Below are 27,073 nucleotides of genomic sequence, written 5' to 3'. Positions count from 1 at the left end.
AAAGCCCAAACCAAACCACATACCTTCACTTTTGTCACCCTGGCTGAATTCAGCATGAGGGAACACTTTGTGTAAAACCTCAAGAAGGTTAGTGAAGGTACGTTCCAACAGTGGTCTGATCACAGGAGATAACGCATGTCCTGAAGATGTCACGGCACGTTGGGAAGCAGGCACAATATTCTGCATTGCATGATAAAAATCTTGCGCGCTGAGAACTACTGAAGAAACATCAAGCTGCAGTTTCTGACTGCTCACATAAATCTGGGGATAGCGTCGTCTCAGGGCAATCAAGGCAGCCTCAGTGCAAAGTGCTTTTATGTCAGCTCCGCAGTACCCTAGTGCACACAAAACCAAAAATATCGTCCATGAAATAGCACTGCTGCGCTACATACATGCCTAAAGCTAAAAACAATCAGTAATACTTAATTGTTAACGTCCACAAAGCATCTGCCAAAAGGCATCAGGTCATAATCCAATGACTGTGTTGTGTACCAAGAAATTATGTCCAGGAATACTGAAACATAGTAAGAAATTAATTCCACACTGACGTACGTTTTCACTATATAGCACAATATATAGTGTATTTTCATCCCAGGGTTATTGCTCTGTCATGGCTTTCTTTTTCTTAATATTGTCTAAAGTATGTGTGCAATTTTAACAAGGCAGTCCCCCTCCTCCTTTTTTATTTTAGTATCTCTACATAAATATAATCTTTAATAGTAAAGTAATTTTGCTCTACTGGATGAACATTACCAACTTTAAACTTTTACAGACTGAGAAAATGAGCAGTATAAAGAGAAGTGTTTCGTGAGTAGAGTATGGAAGAGATGAAACCTCTTGTTGAAAATTGTTTTGAATTTTTCCATATCTCTCAGCAAGAGACAATAATATGCCACGTTATTTTGTAGCACCATAGTTCCACCTTTCAAAAAACATGAAACACCATTCCAGTGGGAAAAGTCTTTTAGAGAACTATAGTCGCTATAGGAAAACATGCTACAGTGAGGGCCTGCCACATAGAAGTTCATGGGTTTGCAGCAAAGTGCTTATAGAAACTAATTAATCAATTATTTGGTGAAATTATTCTCAGTCAACTTTCTTTTTTTTTTATCCTCCTACCAGTCCTACAGCTTTTGTCTTTTTTTCTTCTCTGTATTTTCTTTTTAATCATTTTTTTTCTCTATTATTGCACTGGTCTTCTGGAAGCACAGAATCCCAAAACTGACCCTGACTTGTTTCTCTCTCTACCCTCTGATGTGCTGCTGGTATGCACACTTTTGCAAGATCCATACGGCAACAACAAACAAGGCTGATTTCATACACAGTGTTGAAAAATAAAAAAGGAAGCAATGTGTAAGACAATCTTCCATTCCCATCTTTCAGACATAAAAATTTGGTAGATAATAATAAAAGATACCAACTTTTTCAGCTACAAAGGTGGCTTAAATCAGGTGAGACTTCAAATTCCAGACGAGTTTCTCACGTATACTTGAAAAATAACTTTTTAAAAAGAAAAAAAATTGAATAAAAAAAAAAAACAAAAAACAACCCCACCAAACAGAAGATCACCATAAATATCAGACTCCTTCTGCAACTTCTAAACTAAGCTTTCCAATTTTATAGTAAGATTAGTAGCAATAATGGTATAAACTTGCTGAGCACTCACTGTGACTGTTATATATAAGTATTTAGCAATTCACAAGTTACCCTTAAATAAATACATGTGACATTTGAAATGTGTTACATCCACTATACTAATCAACAGGAAACTAATTATTTTCAGCACTAAGGTTGTATTTAGCTAACCTCTACCATGAATAATCAAAACCATGAAGGCAAACTCCATCAACCATGTGAACCCATTAAGACAATAACTACAGGTGCACCAGAAAATCAAAACCAAGGTTTTTTCTCTAAATTCTGCTTTGTTCACATTCCCATTTAAACAGGTCCACTTTTCATCTAACAAGCACAGTGGATTAAACAAAAAATGCTGGGGACACTATATCAAAATTTAAATCAAAGATGTGCTAGAGATGTTAACACCCTGAATGCCTGTCACCTTAAAAACTAGTTTAGTATCTTCATGACAAAAGATTCAGCAGCTCAGGAGCTACATCCTTTCCAATTTTTCTATTAATAAATGTTGTAATATCACTTTCTAACAGTCATTTAAATCACCGCTCCTACATCTCCAAAGAATTGCAAAATTAGAAAATAATAGCCTGTAGCCTATTTTAAAAATTAAATTCTCACGTGATCAGATACACAATTAGTCTCTATTTCTACTTTTCATTTCTCAGGTGCAATTACATTTGAAGACTAATAATTGGTCTCTCTTTTTGAGGGACTCTCTTGTGCATATTGTACATCCATTTCAGTGACAGGAAAACTGGAAAATCCCACAGAACATTAAAAAGCATTTTTAGTTCTAAATAGTAAATGCACACTGATGAAGAGGAAGAAAAATGTAGTAAAGTATTGTCAAAGCAAAATAAAATCTATCATGCCAACTGTAAATAACCTGAACCTATTTTTGCCCAAATTGACACTAATATAAAAACCAAGGTTCAGTGTTTTTCCTTCCATTTTTTGAAGCAGCTCACAAAGGATGTTCAATTTGGCAGGCAAAATGTACTGGCACGCCTTAACTTAGCACAAAACAAGTATTCTTGTCAAGTACCCATTTTGCTCTACCCATCACCACCACGCTATGCTTAATATTTTTGAAGTACAACTTTCAAAGAGTAGGATGGCAAACAAGTGGATTCCTGTATAGGTTTCCAAGGACTGCACTTTGACCACGGCAATTTTAAAGCCATGCTCTTCCACCCCTACAGTGCAGAAATCATGTCTTCTTTAAAACTCTGCCTAATATCCGCCCAAAAACCTGCAACAAACTGTTATGGAACTGGGTGATGTTTAGGTGAATAAACTTGACCAATTCTTCAATTTGTCATACAACTCCCTGCAACTCCTAAAATGGGCTGCAGGGGAAAAGAGTTAGCCAACAACTCAGCACGATGATGGAAATGAGAAATGACTGCTTTTTTCTCTTTTTCTTTTTTTTTTTTCCAAAAGATTGTGAAAAACAAACACTAATCCCTACATCATTACAATAGGTTAGGAGAGAAATAAGGTGTCATTTTGCTACAAAATACTCCTGCAGTAATAAGGACAGGATAGAGTATTTTTAACACCATATTTTAACATCTTGAGTGTGATGGTTTGCTTCTTTACAATTCTATTTAGCAATATTTAAATAACTTACTATACCACAAAAAGATTTAGCTGCAAGATGACAGATGCATTTTTTTTTGGTTGCTAGTTCGTTTTGTTTCCTGTAAGACTGAATTAACAGGTAGCAGTCTCTCTTCCTACAGGAAGTTATCATTCAGAACAATGAAGTAAGCACAAGAGAGAAGGAAGGATTTTAAAAGTTCAGGGTATCTGGAGCCCCTCTCCAGTAAGGAGAAAAAACAGTAATTACTTGTGTTCATTGAAGGTACTAATAAGACATCAGTGGGAGGTCTTCTGAGCAATTCTGTACTCTCCCCAAGCTGCTTCACTTTGTCTCGCACACACTGCAGTCATGCAGCCATTCACTGAAGTGGGTTCTTTAATCCTCACATACACAGAAATCTCCAAAAAGGTATGTGATCCATAACACCTGGGACAAAAATCAACCCTCAGGAAATAACCTATTTTTTACAAGTCCTGGGGCTTTTCCCTTCTAATTTATTTATAATAACACCCCTGGATGTTAAAAAGTTCTGAGTCGCACATACACCTGCTTCCCCAAAGTCATTTACTTTGGGAGTATTCCAGCAGCTTTCTTCATCAGGATCCATACTCTTGTAGTTAAGTGTTGCCAAGTTTGCTGAATTGGAGAGAGGTATAAACCATGCTGTGCAAAAAGCCTGCTGAGTCTAGACAGCTTTTACCTAGGGAAGGCAGAGTGCTGGGTGTTTTTTTTTTGCAGGGAGGAACGTTTGCTGGTTTTTAAAGAAAACCTGCACAACAAGAGGAAATCGCAGACCAGTATATACTGTATCATATACGACAAGTGTGCCAATGAGCCTGATTTGCAATGGCTGCAAAGAATCTGGAAAAGTCTGTTTAAATAATTAGTTCCTGCAGATTTCACTTATAGAAATGATGAGGCAATCTCACAATGAAGAAGATAAACCAGTCTTACTTTAGCTGGTTTAAAAAGTCCTTGCAATAGTCAGAAGGTTTTAATCTTGGATGTACGGAAACAGCTAAATTCCAAGATATCGAATGGAGACAATCAAGTGCACAGTAGTTGGGACAGTAGAAAAAACAAAGGAAACAGAAAATGGTATTTCTTTTTGTAAGCTGACTTTTCCACAGAACAGGCTTTACTGAGCACATAGAATGGCTTCCAATCAAACCTACAAACAGCTTTCCCGATGGTCTGAAATTTTAAAATACAAACTTCTGTTCTCAATGCAGAAATACAGTGAATTTTCTAAGACAACTGGGTTTTATCCCACCTATTCCCCTCTCTCCCACTAAGCAGCACCAAGTCCTTGTACAAATCAAGCAGAATTTACACAAAATGGGTTTGGCACATGCTCTCTTATACCCGGCAAAGCTTAAACTGGTGTTTGCTGGACAGTTATGCTTTCTCCTCACCAGAAGTTGTGGAGGTCTTTGTGCATCAAAAGCGGAGGGATGTTGCTTCGATCATAGATGTCCCTGTAGATGAAGAGGATAATTCGGATGTACTGTAGATGACTGAATGGGCTGATGTTCTATTTAAAGTTCTTATTTCTCTGATGATGGATTCCAATGCACAGGTATTTGAGACCATCCTGTTTCTAAGAACTTCAGTGCTTGTCCAAGCAGATGACTGACAGAGAATGGATCTTTGCATGACAAATTGTTGAGAAGAGATTGTGATTTGTGTTTTAGGGTCATTTCCTCTGTTAAATTCACTATAAAAATATATGGGTTTATTTCTGATGAACTTTTAAGCAGCAGGTTTATCTTGAACAACCATCCTCCATTCAGTACAGCAGGTCTTTGGGCGCTCCAAAGGTTTATTTAATGTACTCATGGTGTGGTGCTTTTTTCCCACCCCCGCCTATATCTACCTTTGAGGTTGTTCTGTGCTAGCAATCTGGAAAAAAAAATTCATCCTCAGAAAGGCTCGTTAGTTTGGTGGATTTATGTCAGAGGAGAGCATGCGAGTCAGTAAAAAAAATAAAAAAATTAAAAAACCCCACACAAGTATTGATTTTGTTTTCCCTTCCACAAGAGGGTACAACAAAACCAAGTGTCCCTATCTCTCCTGTAATACATTACTATAACGTGCAGTCTACCTAAAGATTCTGATTCCCACTTAATTTTGAGGGTATGTATCCTATATGAGGACAGTGATGTTACAAAAAGGAAACATTAACTGTATTTTCAAATGACTACTAGCTACTCAGTTTGTTTTAGCAAGACAGAAGCATTTCTGTTACAACAAAAAAAGTGTGTTGCTGAAAGTATAGAAGTTTAGAAAGGTAGAAATAATAAAATATCCCAATATATTTAACATACCTTCGAGGTTTTACACAGAGGAGAAAGCATCTATAGTAAAAGTACTAACATTATAACACTCACCAACACATTTTTCAGCCAGTTCTCCTAAGAAAGGATCCGACAATTTGGGGTTCCAATCCCTGGTATGAATTTGTAAAATGTGCTTCCGTGCCTCATTAAAAAAAGAAAAAAAAAAAGAGAGAGAGAGAGAAATCCCCAGAATTACCAAGAAAATTCCATGTCATAATACTTTTAGACAAAAATGTTATTTATTCAGGTGAATGTAGAATTATTTTACCTGATTTTGACATGTTGCTGAGATGCATAAAACAGAACTTAGCACTCAAAAGTCAAGAGCAAGTCTTCCCTTCTTTAATTTCATATACATACAGTAATATTTTCAGTATACCAGTTGCACACTTTAATTGCTGTTTCATCAACACTATTATACATGAAAAGATCAAACCTCATGTTCTATGAGGAACTGTAATTTTCGCATTTGATTTTTAATTGCTGCACCTATGATTAACAGGTTCTACTGACAAATGCCTCACCAACTAATTTACTGCAGAGTAGCACTGTACATAAACATGAATTCCGAATCTATTTAATTCTAAAATTCTACAGAATCGAAATACACCTATCAATATGCAAAGTAAATTTAAAGTATAAATTATGGCTGAGATTACAGAAGCCCAGAAAAAGGAAATGTTCCTGTTGTCTGGCTTTTTGTGTACAACTGTTGTGTGCTTAGCAGTCAACATGTCAATAAAGCTATTTTCTCTTACCATAACTTCCAAAACTTCAATAGTTAGGTGTCATTATACAAATCCATATAAAACCATAGGTTTTAGATCAGCAATTCAAGTTAATGCAAACAATTTAGCTCTCCATTTAGTTGGAACTATATTTTGAAGATTTGAAGTTCAGTACAACTTTACATATAGAATGTGTAAAAAGACAAAGTGTCTTCCTAAAAGTAAACATTCTTACAAGTAAGAATGCATTTTATTATTTCATAAGTTTGGTTGTCAGGCATCCAGATGTTTATTATTAAGAAACATTTCTAGTACACATCTCCTTTATAAAGTTTTACCTTTTGATCAGGCAAGTTGAAAAGAAATTCCCTGTCAAAGCGACCAGGTCTCCTGAGTGCAGGATCTATAGAATCCAGTCTGTTTGTAGCACCAATTACAACTATTTCACCTCTATTATCCAGTCCATCCATTAGGGCAAGAAGAGTAGACACTATAGAGCTAAAAGAGAGTTTTCAAAAAAAGAATGTGGAGGGAACACTGCCAGAATTTTTACTTTTTCAACTGCAACATTCAGAGTTTCAAAGGGAAAAAAAGTTTAAAAAAAACCCAGTTGCACAACTGTTTCAAGTCTCAAAATACGAAGGAAACTTTTAATATCATCTGTATTATACTTAGTATTATGACTCCCGTAGGGATTACACCATATTTAAACGTCCTCCTTTAAATGCTTTGGGAAATGTGGGTTCAGGAATCTAATGAACAGAGTATGCATTGTCCTGTTTAGAACAACTGTAGCAGAAGAAAAATGCATCAAGAAGAAAGATGCATTGAGACAGAGGTTGCCATAACCTGCTGGCTTAAAAATTTCCTTCCTGATGCCCTCATTTGAATGGAGGAAGACATACAGACAAATGCCATGTATAGGATGAAAGATACAAGTGCATTGCCCTAAAAAGCACAGTAACACAGAGACTGAAGGTAGACAGGAAAAATTTCAGGCAGCAGAAAACTGATGTAAAAAACATTAAAAAAAAATTACACAATAGCAACTCAAGATAAATCTGCACACCCAGAAAATGACAGTTCATTTACAGAGTATTACAGTTCATTGTTTTAGAGTCAGATTTTTCAAACTCTTTTTTTATGTTGGATTGGTAACAGACAATCTGTTTCAGGACAAAACCAGCAACCAGAAGAAAGGTTGTGGAAATCCTGAAGTTAATAATGTGGCAGAAGGGTAATCTCCACTACAATTCCATTCCCAGCAAACTACAGTTTGCCTGAAGAACTGCAAAGATGACTTTTGATGCCAGAACAAATCAACAATCTGTCCTTTCTAGTGTAAGTGGGCTTAAGCAAAAGTAAAAACCTTACTTGGGAACTGAGTAAAATTACACTTACGAGTTTACCAAGATAATGTAGGATGTACCAAGATACAAGAAATATTACCTGTGAATCTGATCTTGTCTACTAGAACGGACTGGAGCCAAGCCATCTATTTCATCAAAAAAGATTATAGAGGGTCTCATCAAGTATGCCTGGTATGCAAAAGAGAAAAAACAAAATTCACTGTTAATTCGTAATTCATCCATCAACATTGAACAAACATTTTATTATAAAGACATGCTAAACTAACATACATACTGAGACACGTTTGTTTACAAGTATCCAGTCTGAAAATAAAACTGAATTTTCAACCCCAGCACCCCTTGCACCCTTTCAAAGCAAAAAAGACTGCATTCTCCTTTGAATAAGCAAGATGGCACCAGTGTATCAGTTTTACTGTGTTTTGGAGAGATTAGAGACAAACACAGATGCCTTAAACTCAGTTACACAGAACAGTATCTTATCTGCTTCTAACCTGTTTGTTTAGACACCTGTGTATGAAAACTGCATTTCACTGTTTTATGTGTCTCTCTCTTCTGTCCATCACATTCCAAGCCAAATAAGGACACTAAAATGCACACAACTGATGCAATCCTGCATCCTCCTCTATGTAGCATTTATCTTGAACATGCTAGTCAAACTCAAACTCACCAATTTTTTTTTCTCCCCAATTTTTACCCAAACTACTTTGTCTGCTTCCTTAATGGACAAACCAAGAGCCTTCTTCTTTACGTTTCAGAGCAAGAAAAACTGCTGCCAGCATTCCTCTATTTTTTCATCTAAATACATAACTTGGACAAATCCTGTCCTATTTATGAAGATTTAGTTATTTAGTTTCAACTGCAAATAACTTTGGCTGTCTAAAACAAAACAAAAACCAAAAACAAAAACAAACAACATAGAGAGAAATTATGAAAAGTATGTATTTTCTTCTAACCTGATCAAAAAGGAGTCGAAGCTGACGTTCAGATTCACCAACCCACTTACTGAGACAGTCTGCTCCTTTCCTCATAAAGAAAGCCACCTTTTTGTCTCCTTGACTGCATTCATTAGCTAGAGCTCTAGCTACCAAGGTTTTACCTGTTCCAGGAGGACCATAGAATAAACAGCCCCTGAAGATAAATGGATCAACACAGTCACAAACTCATTTTATGTCTCCTGAAAAACTCCAAGTCAAATTTTATAATGAAGACAGGGAGCCTGGAGAAGAAAGACTGAAGTTCTACTATCATTACTTAGTGTGTTCAACATAATTCATAAGATCTAAGCTTGTTTTATACTTCAAATCAGTAAATCCTTGCTTTGTAGAGAACATTAATCAAAAGCACGTTAAATTTCCAAAGGACTGTTTTACACAAGCCAAATACTTCCTCAAGAATTAAATCTTAGGTAATACTTGAATCAGTGTCTGTTACTTCTTTGGAGAGACTCAAGTCCCTCAAATGACAAAAATATCCCAAAATTTTTAATTTACTTAGATTATGTGTACCCACCTAAATCACACACCAAGACACCTGATATATATTAAAACCACACTATAACATTATTGAGATTACTTCTATAGAAGAAACACCAGCATTTAGCTTGATTTAGTAAAATATTTACTGACATAATGGAAGAAAGGCAAGGTACTACTAAACAGAACACTTCGGAAGTCTTATTTTGACCAAATCACAAAGTTTAACTTCCTACCACAAGAAAAATCAACTAGAATTTTTTAACACTTCATCCCACTTATTACATTGATAGACAAGTGGGGTAGCAAACATGTAAGTCTATTTGAACTGAAAACACTTCAGGGAAATAATCAATCTCCTATGGGTTTTCAAGAGAAGCATTCTTCAGAACTTAATAAAATGAAATACAATAAAAGTAAAGAGACCTACCTTGGTGGCTGAATTTTGAATTTTTCGAATATTTCTGGATACAGAAGAGGAAACACTACCATTTCCTTAAGTGCAAGGATATGATGGCTCAATCCCCCTATACTATCAAAACGTACCTTGGGAAAAAAAACAAAGCACACAAAGCATGTATTGAAACACCTTTCCACAAAAGTACCTTTACTTACAGAATTATAGAATCATAGAATCGTTAGGGTTGGAAAGGACCTTAAGATCACCTAGTTCCAACCCCCCTGCCATGGGCAGGGACACCTCACACTAAGCCATCTCACCCAAGGCCCTGTCCCAACTGGCCTTGAACACTGCCAGGGATGGAGCATTCACAACCTCCCTGGGCAACCCATTCAGTGCCTCACCACCCTTACAGTAAAGAACTTCTTATATCTAACCTAAACTTCCCCTGTTTAAGTTTAAACCCATTACCCCTTGTCCTATCATTACAGTCCCTAATGAAGAGTCCTTCTTCAGAATCCTTGTAGGCCCCTTTCAGATACTGGAAGGCTGCTATGAGGTCTCCATGCAGCCTTCTCTTCTCCAGGCTGAACAGCCCCAACTTTCTCAGCCTGTCTTCGTATAGGAGGTGCTCCAGTCCCTGATCATCCTCATGGCCCTCCTCTGGACTTGCTCCCACAGTTCCATGTCCTTCTTATGTTGAGGACACCAGAACTTTGAAAATAAATTACAAACAACACTGTATTGATCAAGAGGAGTTCCATGAATTCTGAAAGTGTAAAAGAAGTTCTAAAAGCCAGCTCCTAGTTGCCCACATGAGGTTTATTCGGTTTGCAAGGTAACTGTGCCAAGGATACATGGACACTTACAGAGACCCAGCCTAAGGCTGAGAACAGCTCTGGAAGAAGTCAGAGATCAGTATGGTTATTATGAATTTACTTCAGCTCTAATGAGAGGCTGTGGTGAATTATGGTTATGTATAATTGAGGGAAGGATAATACAAAGTTCTAACAAAACCTACCGATTTATCAACAATCATAGGGTCAACATCAGCCAAACTTGCCCCAACTTTCACACGTTCTCGCAGGATTCCACTAGCTAAGTCTTCTGCTCTAAAGTTTAAAGGCAGGCACCTGTTCAACAAAACATCCACCAAATAAATATTGTGCTGTTTTGATCATTTTGCTGCAACTGGAAGAACAAAGAGATTAAATGCCTTCGTACCTAAAGACACAACCATCCTGGATTGATAAGGTAATCAAAATTAACCTTTTTATTGTGGCAATTATTCCTGTACATCTGGAAGTTCCTTAAATAAAAAGTTAGTTTTATGCTTCCATACAGGTATTTCAAACTGAAGAACTAGGCTGGACAGACTACTTTGATTAAACACAGAAGAAACAATGCTGACCAAAAGAACAGGACACTGTCCACGGACAGTGAGGAACTGCATATGTTCAGCATGGTAAGAAAAGGATTAATAGTAGAAGGAAAACAGGTATTTCAAAATATAGCTTATCAGAGTCCACAGAAAAGAAATATTTCTGGCAGACCAATCACAACTCACATCCACCTGTACCAGCCTCTTAGTGTACACGAAGAAGCTTTAAGCCCCCAAAACAGATATTGCATCAGGCGAAATACACAGATAAAGGGAGTTACCAAGAAGACACAGGTTATACTTGGAACTACATTTAGCTGTACACTGCTGGAATTGCTCAGGATGGAAAAGGGACCAGTGCGGCGGACAGGAAAGATGGGAAAAAGATGAGTAAAAGCTTTTTTTCCCCTGTTCCATTCTCCAACTGTTATATCTGTGGCAGTAAGTAAATTTACTGATATACCTTATAGATCCTCTGCTTTTAGATAACTGGTGAATAAATATAAGGTCAAAACAATATGCACTGAGTATCAATATGTATTGTTAAACAACAGGCAGAGAGAAGAGTAAGAGCTAGTATTGAGAGTACTGAACTAAATCAGACCAAACACCACCAAGAATAAAAACCTATTTTAACTGACAGAAGTTGTTTGTATTATAATCCAATTGAATCAAACAGATATTCTTATCTTTCCATCTTTTAATCACTATTGTTAATTACCTATTCATAAGACTTCAAATCTATTTTAATATATAACCAGGAATCCTCCTAAACTGTATCTCTGCAGGAAATTACAGGCAGAATCAAAAAAAGTCTGCAGAACTGATGAACATTACAGAGTAGTTCCACTTGCTTTCTTACGAACAATAAAAATCAAACCCTCCTAAAGACCAAGGATGTTTTGATACCTATTTCTTGCTCTGGCCATGCTTTTGGATTTTCTTCTTTCAAAACGTTCTTCATCTGAAGAGGTTGTATCACTGCTGTGAATGGCATGCTTCTTTCTCCTATTGAAGTGGCAAAATAAACATAAACTCAGTCATTTTTGCAGTAGAATGGAACGTTTTGATTCTTTTATAAAAAAGAAAATTGAAACAGCAAGTACAGTACAGTTCAGGCTTAGAATGCATACAGATTTTTATTACGTATCAAAATAATCTCAGTGGGCAATAACATCTGATTTCAACATGAACATTACTAAACAGCAGATCCCCATAAGATATGTGGTCCGTTCCACGCTATCTCAGCAAGTGTGACTGGGTACTCAGTCAATAAGCTGCCCAAGTTCATCAGGCAGCAACTGTACTTAGGAAAGCTTCCAACCACATCAGGATGGCCTTACTCAGTTTGGTGCTTCCCTCCAAGTAGTCTGTGAAAAATCTCTGTATTTCCTAAAGCACATGGTCTCTTCTTAATTAATTCTGAACAACAGAACAGTTTTACAAAATACCTGTATTATAGTTTAACTTCTGCTCTGGACCTAAGTAAAGTTATTCAAAGGCTGCATTAACAATCTCTTATTTTACTACGACAGCATTTCAGAAAACTGAATATTTCAGATATATTAAAGAATGTACATTACATCTTCTGTACAAAAAGGTGTTCAGTTTGATACCAGTTTGAAAACAGTCAGCAACTCTTTTCTGTATTTGCAGCACACCTGTTTCCATTCTGTTTATCACAAAGCTTCTACTGGTATAATGAAGTGCTATAAAATTCATTTTTGTGTGCTGATCAGGATCTGAACCCAAGATACAATTCAACACCCACTCACATATGTGAATGTACTGTACAATCACTCGAGAACATTTTGAAAATCAAAAGCTAACAGGAATGCACTGAGGGGAAGCAAACAACTACATACCAAAAGACTGACACTTACCTGATATGGCTTCTTCTTGCAGGAGATCTGTGAATATCAAACAGTGTATTTTCCCTCTTTTTTTGATGAGCTGGCACTGAATAAGAGAAGTTGCATGTTTGTAATATCAATTACAAAAGAATAATCTGAATAAGGAACTAATCTAAACACAGCACAGAAGTTGTAAATTACTGCTTTACCAATCATGTTATCGGAAGGGAGGAGGAGGGAAATCAAAACTCTTATGCTTTGTTTCACAGAACATAATTCATTCAGGGCACTAGCATTTTTACTTTATTTGCAGGACATGAAACCACATACAGGAACCTCTTCACAGCTGGTCATAATGGGTGTCTTGAAATTTCTCTTTAACAAATGAAGCACAGCATTTCTCTATTACAGACTCAATTTCCAAGTTGCCTTAAGATACAGGACACTGCATACAACGCTAATCTAAACCAAATATGCATAGAATACATTATTTTAAGCAGAAGTATTAAAATGTTCAAAATCAAGAGACACTATACTGAATCCTGATGGATCCTTAATGGTATGTCCTGTGAGGAATGGCTAAGGCCACAGGGTTTGTCTAGTCTGGTTTGTCTAGTTTGGAGAAAAGAGGCTGAGGGACAACAGCTGCCTAAGGAGACGAAGTGGAAAGGGAGCTGCTGCTGATCTCTTCTCCCTGAGATATGGTGACAAAACATGGGGGAATGGTTCAAAACTGCATCAGGGCAAATTCAGACTTCACATTAGGAAACCCTTCTTTGCTGAGAAGGATGTCAGACACTGGAGAAGGCTTCCTAGATAGATGGTCAATGCCCAATCCTGTCAGTGTTGAAAACGCATTTGGACAATGACCTTAACAACATTCCTGTAACCTTTAGTCAGCCCTGAGTTGCATGGGTACTCTCTGTCAGGGATGAAGGCAACTCATCCAGCTTTTCCCTTCCCACACACATGGTATTCTCAGAGGTCAATAGAACAGGACCCCATCAGCACTGCCTAGTTACTCACCTATTGGAGGGGCCTGGTATCTTTCAACAGTTTTTCTCTGTCTGAGATTATATGGCCGATCATTTTCTTCTCCCTCAGCTTCTTCTACTTCTATATCTCCATCTTCTTCCTGGGACTCTGTTGGGGAAAAAAATATTTTCAGAACACTTCTACTTGATGCCAGAGCTATCTTCATCCTAAACATTAACATTATAATGGTCACTGAGAATAATTATTCCCCTCGGATTATTAACACTACTTGGCAAATCACAGGAAATCTGAAGATAAACCTACAGCAAATTGTCAAACTTCCTTCTAGATTCCCACAGAAAGTTCTGGAAAAACAACAGGAAAAAAAATGCAGTCAAATTAGCTTTAGTTATGAAGTACTTTGAGTATCACTTCTACTACTTTTCTTTAGCAATTATCCTTCAAATTAAGAATAGTGTCTTTTGTCTCTTTTCCCATCGGAGCCTCAGAAAATCTAGTATTTGACACAGCATGAAAATAAGTACAACTTTATCATGCACAATATCATTTTTGCACAAAGCAAATAATACACTGTATAACGGTACCACCTAGGTCCATCTATTAACAGGACCAGACTTTCCATCCATGGATCTCAGAATTAAGACTGCATTCTTATTAACTGCAACAATCCTTACCTCTTCCAGCAGTTTCACTTCAAAACCAAGGTACACTATGCTGAACCTTGTATGGATCCCTGAAGTTTGAGTCTGATTTCTTAAGGAAGCCAAGTAGGCTGTTGACCATGCCATCAAAGTTAGCCATAATCCCTTCTTTCTTAATACTTTTTGAACCCAATAGCCAGTTTAATCCAAAATTCTAAAGGAAAGTAGAATTTCAAATCCAGCTGTATGTCTACAAGCCTTCTAAAATTCAGTGGATGGACAGAAAACAGAGACTTTGATTAATGCATTCCCCAAACGAAGGATGCAGAACTATTACACATTCCTTCTGGTAATGGTCATTCAACATATGAGAAACAGCAAGCCAGTTAGAACAAGCATAGTTGTAAGACTACAGGCATCACATCCTGGCTTCCACCAGAGGATTGCTAGAGGGATTAGAAGGAAAGTTCCATTACTTACTGTTACAAAAAAGATATGGAAACATAGTATATAAAAATGTATAAAAGAGGCTTTCTTCTGCTACTTTGAGATAAACTTGCTTTTGTTTAAAGAAAACCATCCAGAGATCTCCAAAACTTCTTGTACAGTACTTATTGCAAATAAGTACACACTGAAGTGTACTCATTAATTGTTCTATTTAGTAACTCCAAATCCATATCCAAAACCAAATTACTTTCTGTAGTGCAATATAGTGCTATCTTGCATTGAGAAGAGCTTTGGGTTTTAAGTACAAAGCAATAATAAGTAATTATAGTAAGTAATTCTAAGGGTTCTCAGACAAACCCTTAGATTTCTTTACAATCCATACCTTCTTCTTCCCCTTCTGTGGACACTTCATGGTGGTTCTGAATCCCATAGCTATTTCTCCTCAGTGATTTCCTCCTTCTTTTCACTCGAGAATACATATCCATGTTTTCCTGGAATAAAATTAACATATACTCCCATCAGTACTGTCCCATGTCACTCATAATTGTAGCTTGCAGTCAGTAACACTCTACACAATCTCTACCCCGTAAGTGTTTTTCCAACAAAGCCCTCCACGGGTAGACTACAAAAGCAGCCTCATTTCATAAGTGGTAAAATAAGTCTCTCAGTACTTAAGTCCATCTAATACATAGTTAACATCAGTATCAAGCCGTTTGAGTTAACAAAGCACATGTAAGTCCCTGGTCCTGTTTTCAGACTACCAGAGTGTGCTTCAAACCAACTGAGAACCACCACAGTACATCATGAGAGCATGGCAGTCAGTTCAGCAATAAATACACTATTAATACTGTTCTGAATTTATCAAGTTTTCTGATGTTATCCACTGAAGAGAATCTGCAACCTTTTGACAGAGCTACAGACAAATGCAGAGACTGCAAAAACAAATGCACTTCCCCTTGATACTACTTTTATCCCAGATCTGAGACACTCTGCACTTACAAATTCTGTATCTGTCCACATCCGTAGCCGTTCTACTTCCCCAGACCGCCTATTTCTCCTGATGTTAATATTATCCATTTCCTGTAGGACAGCTTCAGCAGTACTAAAATATATGCAACAGTTAACACAAAAAATTTAGACTTAAAATAGCAGACACACACAACTTTTTACATAACATCCATCAACTTAACATACAGACCTTGGCTATTCCAAGGCCTACAAGTCAACTAAAAAAACAAATGAACTAAAATCTGAAAATTTTAGGATATCTACTTGAATTTATCAACTAATGACAAAACCAACCATAATAAAGAAAACTGAAAGACTAACCTACAGAATATAAGCTAAGCCACATGCAAAGAAGAAATGCTGATGCTATTAAAATTCAAGGTTCAAATCCAACCGCAGCCTCTTAAACATTTAAAAAAAAAATTTTGCTCAGAGTAAATTGTAGCATATAAATTTGTAACTGCTTAGATGTTAGATTAGCTGTCAAATAAGAAACTAAAGCTTTTCACCTACATAATTATGATATTGGGAAAGCAATTAATGCCTTCACCCCATAAGCTTTACAGCATCTTACCCTGGCCTCAGGAAGTCACTAATACATAAAGGTTTGGGGTTTTTTTAAATGTTAAATCAGTAACACCTAGAATTTCATCATTCGGCATTTGACCTCACTACCACTTCTCTTCTACTATTTAATTAGTCTAAATTTTCATTATCTGAAGTATTTGTAAACAGCTGCCAAAACAATGGAGGTGTATAAATAATAACCTTGGCCAAGATGCTTCACTCCTAAGGAAGAAAACTACAGAGTATTACCCAGGCCAAGTCAACTATTTGGCCACCTGTCCTGACCACCAAGTTACTGCTTCCCACAGATATTATGGCAGATTTCCACTGGAATTCTACTATAATTGTATAATAATTCTAAGAAGGCAGAAACTTTCCCTTCCTTTCTTTCAAGCTGTTTAAAAGGAAATCTGAAGGGTGAAGCCTGCCAAGAAAGAAGTCTGTGAAGTTCTGGTTACAGAAGTCAGTAAAGTCAAGATTTCATTATGGAGCACCACTCATAATTTTAAACAATTCTTCTAAAATATCTGTCATGTGACATAACTACTTCAAGTAAAATGATATGGCAGTTCGCTATCAAAGAAAATAGGGTTGGAGGGACCTGGAAAAGTCCACCTGCTCTGCCAGGCAAGAACAAACTACACAATACCTAAATAATTCCTGACAGACATTTGTCTAACCTGTTCTTAAAATTCTCCAATGATTACGGGACACACTCTTATCAGTGTGAACAGTACAAGTTCATATACAGACTTCAGTACCATGATCATATCAAATTACAAACTTCATGGTAGACTTTTTCCTACTGTTGATGGGGAGAGGAAGATTCAACTGCAGCTAGAAAAAATAAATGTAACTCAATATAAATTTGTAAATTGATACCAAGTACTTACTGAGCAAATTGAAAAAGAAAATTGAATTAATAAAGGTTCAACAGAATGCATTTAACAATAAAGATCATACTTGGCAAGTAAATGCTTGTTTAAATCATTTTCCAAGAGCAAGCACTCTCTCAAAGATGTGATTATTAAAATCCATTTTACAGGTGGGAAAATGGTGACATATTAAGTGACCTGCCCAGGGCCACAGAGAAATAATGTTTCAAGAAAAGTATTTCTCGCTCCCATTCCTATGCTCAGACCAGACCGTGCCTCCCTCTCTGACCTACTTTGTCTGCACAGTAAATGTCAAAAAGCGACACCCATCCTGTGTGAATTACTAACGAATGGTAAAAACAAAAACAAAAACAAGCTACAAACTTTTGGTATTTTATGATAAAAATCATACAAGCAAAATCTAGAATGCTTCCAAGCACTGCTGCTGATCACCAATTTACATCACATTTAGGGTATCACTACATAAACAGGTTACTAAGAAACAAACTACAATGTGGATTTACAGCACATCAGCCACTCTGCAATAACTGCCAACATACACAGTTTTATCCAGGTGTAAACACAGAGTAGCTTACTCCTCAGTGGAAGCCTGGTAAATTGTTTTGCGTTTAGAGCGTGGATAACACAGGCAGTTACAGCATAGGACCAAGCCTGCAACTCAAACCACAATCTAGCTTACCTCAATGCTAATACATTCCCACAGTAAAACACATAGATGGCACTGGAAGACAAGGTTTTCTAACTTTTAAAACAACCATTAAGATGCTTTGTGAATACAACTGAAGTATCCCCACATACCTGTTTACTAGCTGATCAAACAATAAACTCTGATTCAAAGTTTCAAATCTGTTTTTCCTGGACCGACAACTTTTTCTGACTTCTATATCTCCGTTTATGCAAGCATGGTCCCCATCTCCCTTTTTTTCCCCTCGAAGGGGGTGGCTTTTGAGAGCTAAGAGAAATTTGTATTACTACTTCAAAATGCAGGAAACAACATTTTCACAAATAAGAATTAATAAGAGAATATTTTGCAAGGACAATAAAACAAGTTATGGAGCACAGTATAAGCACCCTTTATATTCACTAAAGAAATATATTTTTTAAATTGCTATCAGTTATTTTACAATCTATTTCTTAAGACTCAAGCTTGTTCCTTATACAATAATCTCCTTTTATTATAAAAATTTGGCATTCAAATATCCATTTGATATTTTTAAGTTAAAATCAACACTAAAATGCACACTTGGCCTCAGTTTCAATTCTTAGTCTTTCAAGTACAGTATCAAAAGGTCAGATACAACATATTGATTTCACAAGCAAATCTATACCAGCTACTCTGTACAGTGCCATACAAAAAGAGATCCCACTCCTGATTGTTCCTTAGGCACAACAATAAATAATAAAAATACCAAATATGCTTATGGTTTAACATATAGAGTCAACACCGAACTAAACAAGACAAAATTGATGAAAAAGGGACACGAAAGACGAAGTGGCTTTAGCTAAGATATGCAATGAGGTGGCAAGTTTGTAAGGTACAAGCATATAGGAAAATTGTTTAAGGTAGCAGGAGCTGCAGACAAGGCAGGTCTCTCTAAAACAATAGCAGGGTTATGTAAAGAACCACAGAAGGCCAAATTTTAAATGAGCAAAGAGAGTAAGTAAATTAAAGAGACCAGCTGGGAGAGGATGGCCAAAATTAGTTCATAACAGTAAATTTGGGAATTAAGGAAAACATCAAGATCGCGGCCAAGAGGTCTGAATTGAGAAGAGAAATGGAATTTCATCTAAGAATGTTCCCCATGTCCACAGAGAGCATCCAAGATGTTGACAGAAGAAAACTGAGCCAAAACAGTAACTTTTCTAGTCAAAATGCTCAGAGTAATCAGTGAGGTTATCAAAAATATATGCAACTTAAAATCATTGACATAAAATTGTTAAATGTAAAAATAGACAGAAGATGTCCACTGTAATACACTTACATAAGCTACGTCCATTTGGTAGTGTAGCACCAGGTTGAGAAGTTAACCTAGGAAACAATTGCATTAGACACACAAATAACGTTAACACTCTTTCACCAAGCAAAAGTTATACTGTGAAAATAAACTTCAAACATAGAATGTTACATGATATACTATGACTTCAAAATCTTTGTGACACATAGCCTCTGAAAAGTCTGCTTCATGAACAACACTGGCATGGGGACAAAACTGCCAAATACCAATTATATGAATCCCCCCCAATTAACTAAACATCTCTTTTATTAATCCTTCCAGTGTTCCCTCATGCCATGTCCTACTATTAACTCTCCCCTTAAGTTTCAGAACAGAAACCTAATATAGCTCTTCAAAGGCAATTACAATTTAAACACTTTGGATAAACCAGTAGAAGCAACAAAACTTTGGGGAAAAGGCTCTGCAATTCAAGATCACTACTAGACCCAGAGCTTTGGATGCAAAGACATGTCGCAGTGGGCTCTACATGAGTAACAATATGAGCTTCAGTATGCTAGCCAAATTTTCATTTGACATAGTGATCTAAATTCTCCTAGCCACAGTATTTTTTTAATTCTTAGAATTTTGAACAGGTACAAGTCTACACTTAAAACAAACAGAAGGTGCATGAGTTTCAATACATTCACAGATGACCATGACACATAATATGCTATATTTAATTTATTCTGTGTTAAAAAGAAAAAACAAGCAAGAAAAGAGATCTATTTAAAGATTTACGTGGTTTAAAAGTATACTTCATCCCTGCAGATGTCCAGTAGAGAATCAGAGTCATTCTTACATACAAAGCATTGCAAGAATGATTTTGATTTGTACATAAATATGAAACACATAGCTACAAAAGAACCAGTATTAACTGAAAGGTCATGGCCCAGGAACATACTGTCTCATAATCACTTGTACTTATGTGAAGAACCTTTTGAGCACTAGAATGTTTTGTAAAATACTATTAATCAGAGATATAAAATGCAACAAATTGCTTCTCTTTTAAGTTATAAAAATGTGGTAGGATTGAGGCTATATTCACTAAAATACAGTAATTTACTTGAGTCCTTATAACCAAAGAGAGGCTGAAAACAACAATGGAAAGAAACTTGACCATTATCTATTCCATAGATGGAATACTGATTTCCTAATTAAAATATGTCTTCTATAGCTTGAGTACATAAAAATACCAATTAAGTCACTAAATTTGGATGTATGAAGAAACTAGAATTCAGACTGCATCTCAAAATTACTTTCCACTTTTGCACAAATACGCATAGAAAGAAAACACAAAGACAAGAGGACTGATGTAACCCACATTCCAGAGTCTTTTTCCACTAAAAGAAAATGTATGAAAATAACACACTTTAAAAGTACACTCAAGAGCATGAGCTGCAGCTCAGTGCAGAAATAGTATACGCAGGTTAACAATACAGGAAAAATGGGTAAGATTTCATTTTTCTCTGGGCTCCAAGTTACCTGGACTGTCCAGTTGAGATGCTCCATTCCTCTCGCTGCCCAGTACTGCGTGATTTTGATTTGTCTTTGCACACAGGATCAGCATGTTTTGAGGTACGTTTGGCGGGAGGAGATACGTGGCTATCACTCAAGCTAGCATCACTACCTTCATCTTTCTGGAAAGTAAAAAACATCAGGCCATACTTAATTGCCTCATTTTTATGTAACCAAACAGAAGAGGAGGAAACTTGAGCTTAGTAAAAGGGAAGTCTCTATCACCAGCTTGCATGAAATACTAAAAATGTTTATTCTGAAAACATTACCAGAATATTGGATTTTAAATAATAAACTGTTCTATAATACTTCACGTGTATTTCTGAACAAGCATTTGGTTTCTCTAACCCACTGTATTTTGCATATCATACATGACACTGCTACAGTTACGCTACTTGCAAAAGAACTAATAGTGCAGTAAAGAGAAAAAGGCTTTAGGAAAATCAAGATATGTAGAAGCACAGCATGAATTTATTCTACTGATATTATCTCTGCCATTAAAATGCTTAAACAGTCACATTATGTTCTTCCTTCTTGTAAGAGTTTTGCAAGACCTTGTTCTCTTCTTTAGACTGTAAAACACACAGTTAGGACTAACTGAAAGTGGACTTCATACTTTCATGGCACTTTTTGTCTAATATGTTCATTAACAGCATTATACACACCAACAGCGTTAGTCTTAACACCAGTGAGAATCTCACCTACACACTACCAGAGGGCTTTTCTGTTGTGCTTATCAAAGGTAACGTAACACAAAAATTCAAAGACTGTGGCAAGGGATTACTTCAGAGCTGTATATCAGAAATAGTCAGACAGCAAATTTTGGAGGATCTGCTTCTGTTAAGGAGAACTACAAAAAAAATTTAAAAATATCAACATTCTATAAATTTTATATTCATATATAATTTACAATTGTAGCTTATGGAAACAGCCTTCACTGAAAAAAATCTAAATATCCTCCCTTGCAACAACAGAGTAACCAATTTTCAAACACGAAAGTCCAGGAATTCTTAGTAAGCACTTAAGAACAGAAGATAATTTTACTTATATGAAAGGAGATAATCACAGAAGGCCCATTTGTTCATCAGGCTTATTAACAACAACAATTTGACTTGTACTCCAGAGAATTCAACGTCATCATGTCTCACATACTCAAGAAAATTAAAAAGAAAAAAAGTATTGTTCTGAAGAGAGAAAGAGTATCACAGCACAGTATTTAAAAAGTAGCAAAGCCTAAAGAAGTTCAAATGTACAGGTGCAGCTCCACAGACGCTCAGCGCCACTGAGCCCTGTGACTGGCCCATGCACTCCCTTACCTGGCTGCACCACTCCAACCTTCTTTGATCTTCTTCTGATGTTTCTCTGACCCACCCATAAACCAAACCCACTCAAAAAGCTTCGGAAGTTCACTTTCCTTTGGTTATATTAGCTTCCTACCAGGTTAGCAGGAAGTCAGTGGGTGAGTTGGTGAGGTGAATAATTTCACTGAGGAATCAGATGAGTAAAAAGACAGTGCAAGAAAAAAACATGAGGTGAGGACAGAACCACTGCCTACAGGAAGAGCAAGTTGTGAGTGAAACAGGCTGCCTGCATCATCCCTTAACATTTTGCTCCCAAATTTATATTATTAAAAAATATTAACTAATATTAAATACTTATAATACTAATAAATTAACACTGCATTCCTTATGATATAATCTTTATTTACTGAATATGCTACATGTGGGTTTTACTTATACTATGAATACTTGTAAATACTTTTGGCAATATTTAAAAAAAAGCCACTAAATACTAAAAACTAGTCTTAAATGCTAACTAGCCCATGTTCATGTCTCATTTTAAACATAGTTTTAACTTTGATAATTTTTAGCCTCTCAAGGTAAACCCAGGGAAAGAAAGAGGCCTACGTTAAGATTCAATCTTAACACTCATTTGAGTCTAGTAAAACAAAACCCAGACTTTTTTCTTCCTCATTATTTCACTTCTTTAGGAAGTAAATCAATGTAATTCAATACTTATACCAGATGACCATAATTAAAACTTTAAATTAGATTAAGCAGAATTCAGGATCTAAAACTAAGGCTTAGTCAAAGTGGTAGCAGAGGTAACTATCACACAATACAAAACACCTGCACCTTGCATAGCACTGTAAAATACATGGGCAGACACCCAGATATTTCCATAACTCTGCAACTCCAAAACATCAACTTTTCACAAAATTTTAGTAGTGGACATACTCACTTCTGCATTCTGTAAGCATCCGTGTATGTACTTTACGCTTTAATCAGCCACAAGTTTATTTGCAGGCTTAGAGAAATACATCATTACTAACTCAATTTTAGTAATTACTTTCTCAAACTACAAGAGCTGCCCTGTGCAGTACAGAAGCAGAGTTTCAGGGTAAGCCACAGAACGAGTCTTAAACCGGCTAGGCAAGACAGAGAAAATGAAACTAAAAAAAAGAGGAACAAGCATATAATGAACCTTTAGAAGTGCTAACATTAAAGCAATTTTGTGAGCAGTAAAATTAATAATGCACAGGTTCCTATACCTCTTCTACCTCTTTCCCATGTAAAAATCCTAACTCCTCCCAGGTCTTCTGTGACCACCTTTCTCTGCATTTCACCCAGCTACTTGCTTCTGGTCCCAACATTATCTAGTATTCCTCATTTGTCCTATGCATTTATTGGTCAAAGGCAACACAGCAATGTAGTTACTCTGGAGCTACATGCATGTCAAGTGGCCAGCTGGCAGGTAAACCAAAGTATCAGCGATAAGCCTGGAGACAAAATCCACTACATCAGGTCTCCCTCTGCTACTGAGTTACCAATATTCACAAAATTTATAAATACTGAATATCTTTGAGATCTCTAATTCAGTCAAATGAACAGATACTGGCCAATAGCTTCAAAAACTGGAAGGGCAGGCTAACCGTCAGTGTGATCACATCAGTGCCGCTGCCTAAAGAGCTGGGCTAGTAATGAAGGCGTTTACTTAACAGACATGATGATTCCCGGTTATCCTTTGTGTAGGACACTACCTTCAGTTGGGCCTCATTTGCCTGCATATTAACTGTACACAGTAATGTAGCAGGTGCAAAGCAAGTCTAAATTTTGAGACAGTCAAGGCCAAACATTAACTTAAGTTAGGATGCCTGCTGTAGAAGATGCTCTAACATGCAAAATGCTTTACCATGAAGCAGTGACAAAGCTACTACAATGAGAAATCACTGCAATTTAGGTACATCTAATAAGAACCCAAGCTCCATTTTCTAGTTAACAATCTTAAAAATTTGAGCTCTAAGGAAACAAATCACACCTAGACTGCCATCCAGAACATTCACTTACCTACCATAAAATATGGAGATGGAGCTTTCACTACACTCAAGAGACTAACCAAATTGGGATATGCTACAACAAGAAAAAAAGTTAATTTCAATTTGAGAAGCCTTTTCAGAGAGCAGTCTATCCACTGCTTCCTCCCATTTATAGCAAACGAGGTCTAATGATTCCACTGCACTCAGCTTGCTCCCTCAAGTAACTGGGTCTCAAACCATTTATACCTTTTATGATTAAAAACAGTACTTCAGTTTCAACCCAGAAGCTTACTCCTTAACAATATACACATCATGAAAATGTCCTGGGACTAGAAAGAGAAATGTATGATACAACCTCCAAATTTAAAAATTAAGAAATTAATAATGCAATTCCAGAAGTAGGAACCAATGCACTGAACTCCAAGCTCCTAATGGAACACTGCACTGAAGCAAACACACTCACATGATGAGAGAATGCAGAGAATATGAATTAATAAAATCTTAATCATGTCATAAATTGCCTGAAAGCATACCAAAGCCACAAAGAAAAAGCAAGCATGGAAGAATCAAAAAATTAGCTTACATACTGTCGGGTAGTACAAAGAGGTAAAACAGTATTTAGTGCAACGGTATTGATCTAACATAAATGAGACCTGCTAAACTCGAACTGTGATCCAGAACAACCAGAATCCAGCACAGCTTCTTACAGAAAGCACTTTTACTAACAGTTACAGTTATAGTAAGTAAATAACTGGAGTTAACAGGATACAATCTGTGGTCTAGACTGGCAAGCCAGTCTTCATTATTTTTGGATTCAAGAGTAAAATAGAATGTGTTAGCTGCACTTTCACTGTTGAGCTAAGAGATTCAAGAGCATGAGTCTTGCAGAGGTAGTGGGCAAGCACTGAAAATACATCTTCACTGAAAAGAGTTGACTGCTGATAGTGCTATAACTAGAAAGAAAATCTAAAATGAGTAAGTAAATAAAGCAATAAAATCAATATAGCTGCACAATTACTTATTTTCTCTACTTTGCATGAAAAGGAGAAAGATGGAAAACATGTTTATAACTCACACATTCACAAACAAGCTTTAAAAACACTGCTATAGAATACTACCTGCAGTCTCTTCCATTTCCAACCCTGAATTTCAAAATATTAATTTGACACTAACAGAGCTTAACTTAAAAGACAGGCAAGTGCTTAAGTTTTGAAAGAACACAAACTAGAAATAAATTAATAAAACTGACAACTTCTCAATCTAACCTTTTAGGAAAAAAGTGACACCACCAATACAGCCTTTCAGTGAGACTGAAGGGCACACATACAAAGGGTGGCCTCACTAACAAGGGCTTGCCTTCAGTTATATTACAGGGATCATCTAGCTAAAGCATGATAGCTGATTAATTTTAAAGTTAAAATACAAAGATTACTTCTGGCATAGTGAAGGGAAGTTTGTTTCTTCTGGTTTTAAGCTTGAACCTCCTGGCCAAGAGAATATCCAAAGAACTCACTATGCTGCTGGTCTCAGCATTCCAAGATCTACAGCCCAGCAGTCTTGGTAACACAGGATGAGTATGAACCACTTCTATCCCCATCATTAACAAGTACATAAAGGCAAGTTCATCGAGTTTTTCAGTAAGGGCTGACATTCAAACCACAACCACACCTTGCAATTTCTGAAAAGACTCCATCTAGTTTGCCACAGGTTCAGCTGTACTAAAACACAGGCAGGCAGACATGAATATTTGACTTTTCCACCATGGTCAAACTTGCTCTCCTTGCCATCCACTTTGTGGGTCACACCCTTCACCTAAGCCTCTGACACACCCAGAAAGTTAGCATGACTGCTCACACAACTTCAGAAGTCAGACATGAGAGTTTCCAATCTAATGTCTTAAACCTCTCAGCATCAATGTTTCTCTCTTTGCTATGACCTCTTCCCTTGTCTAAGACATAAAATTAAGACACAATAACATTCTGTCTTCAAGTGATCCATGCTATTCCTCCACATTTTGTTAGAAGTACAAACAATTCTAAATAGTTTTTCTTTCTGGCCCAATGAACAAACATGGAACACCTCAATATTTGCTGTTGTCCCAATAATAACAAAATAAACATTTTCAATAAATGTTTTAGGTACAGGTTTTCAACAGTCTCTACTTCAAACTTTAGTTTATTAGAATCATAGAATAGTTAGGCTTGGAAAGGACCTTAAGATCATCTAGTTCCAATCCCCCTGCCATGGGCTTCTTTGCTTCTGGTATTTAAAAGTAACTTTTTCCTCTCCATTTGACTCTGAAAAGACAACAGTGACTTGGGACATCTCTCAATCTACTTTTACTAACTTTGGAGAAACTGAATCCAGGTCCTACAGTTACTCCTATCATAATTTAAAACGTATTTTGTGAATAACAATGCATCTTCTCAGACGCCCAAGAATATTAATAATCTGGATTAATATTTTAAAAGTATATGTGAAAAAATCCAATCTACCTTTTCCACTAACATGTAAAGTTTTCTGGAAATAGGCAAAAGAGGAAATGCAATACATATTTCAGGGATATTTAATGCATTTAAATAAACATTTTTATCCCAATGGTACAAAAAGATAAAAGTTGTCTTTCCAAAACCTGCATTTAATGAAATATGTGATTGCGTCCCCAGTGTACCAATTAGTTAAGCTGATCACTCATCTTTGCCCTCAGATAACCTTGCCCTCAGTTAACAAATAACTTGTTTTTCTTGTCTTTGAACTATAAGGTCATTGCAAACATACCAAAAAAATACACCAAAAACACTTTCTGTCCAGTGATTGTGGATAAACCACTTGCCTCCTTGTGTATCAGTTTCTGCAGAGGTAAAAAGTATGTATTAAAACGTGAATTTCTACAAATTTATCCCATT

At 36.4% G+C, this 27,073-nt stretch overlaps 1 protein-coding gene across 4 annotated transcripts in view; it reads right to left on the bottom strand.

Moving 5' to 3' along the window:
• Positions 1–27,073, bottom strand: part of ATAD2B (ATPase family AAA domain containing 2B) — a 78,916-nt gene that overhangs the window by 41,689 nt on the left and 10,154 nt on the right. For 3 of the 4 annotated variants that reach the window (XM_057427608.1, XM_057427609.1, XM_057427607.1), the window contains exons 2-16: positions 20,819–20,973; positions 19,325–19,371; positions 18,141–18,294; positions 15,871–15,973; positions 15,254–15,362; positions 13,814–13,930; positions 12,818–12,893; positions 11,844–11,942; positions 10,575–10,686; positions 9,584–9,699; positions 8,635–8,809; positions 7,761–7,849; positions 6,650–6,809; positions 5,635–5,725; positions 24–335 (exon numbers count right to left, since the gene is read on the bottom strand). In XM_057427608.1, coding sequence (XP_057283591.1) covers positions 24–335; positions 5,635–5,725; positions 6,650–6,809; positions 7,761–7,849; positions 8,635–8,809; positions 9,584–9,699; positions 10,575–10,686; positions 11,844–11,942; positions 12,818–12,893; positions 13,814–13,930; positions 15,254–15,362; positions 15,871–15,973; positions 18,141–18,294; positions 19,325–19,371; positions 20,819–20,973 — 1,915 coding nt within the window. Of the gene's footprint in view, positions 1–23; positions 336–5,634; positions 5,726–6,649; positions 6,810–7,760; positions 7,850–8,634; positions 8,810–9,583; positions 9,700–10,574; positions 10,687–11,843; positions 11,943–12,817; positions 12,894–13,813; positions 13,931–15,253; positions 15,363–15,870; positions 15,974–18,140; positions 18,295–19,324; positions 19,372–20,818; positions 20,974–27,073 lie in introns of those variants that run through there. The other variant, XM_057427610.1, reaches the window with a different exon arrangement.

This window comes from Pezoporus wallicus, unplaced genomic scaffold (assembly GCF_028554395.1).
Source record: "Pezoporus wallicus isolate ANWC-B61680 ecotype Strahan unplaced genomic scaffold, APGP_CSIRO_Pwel_v1 contig_6464, whole genome shotgun sequence".
NCBI lineage: Eukaryota > Metazoa > Chordata > Aves > Psittaciformes > Psittacidae > Pezoporus > Pezoporus wallicus.
The sequence above is the reverse complement of the archived record's forward strand: the minus strand, read 5'-3'. Positions and strand labels throughout refer to the sequence as shown.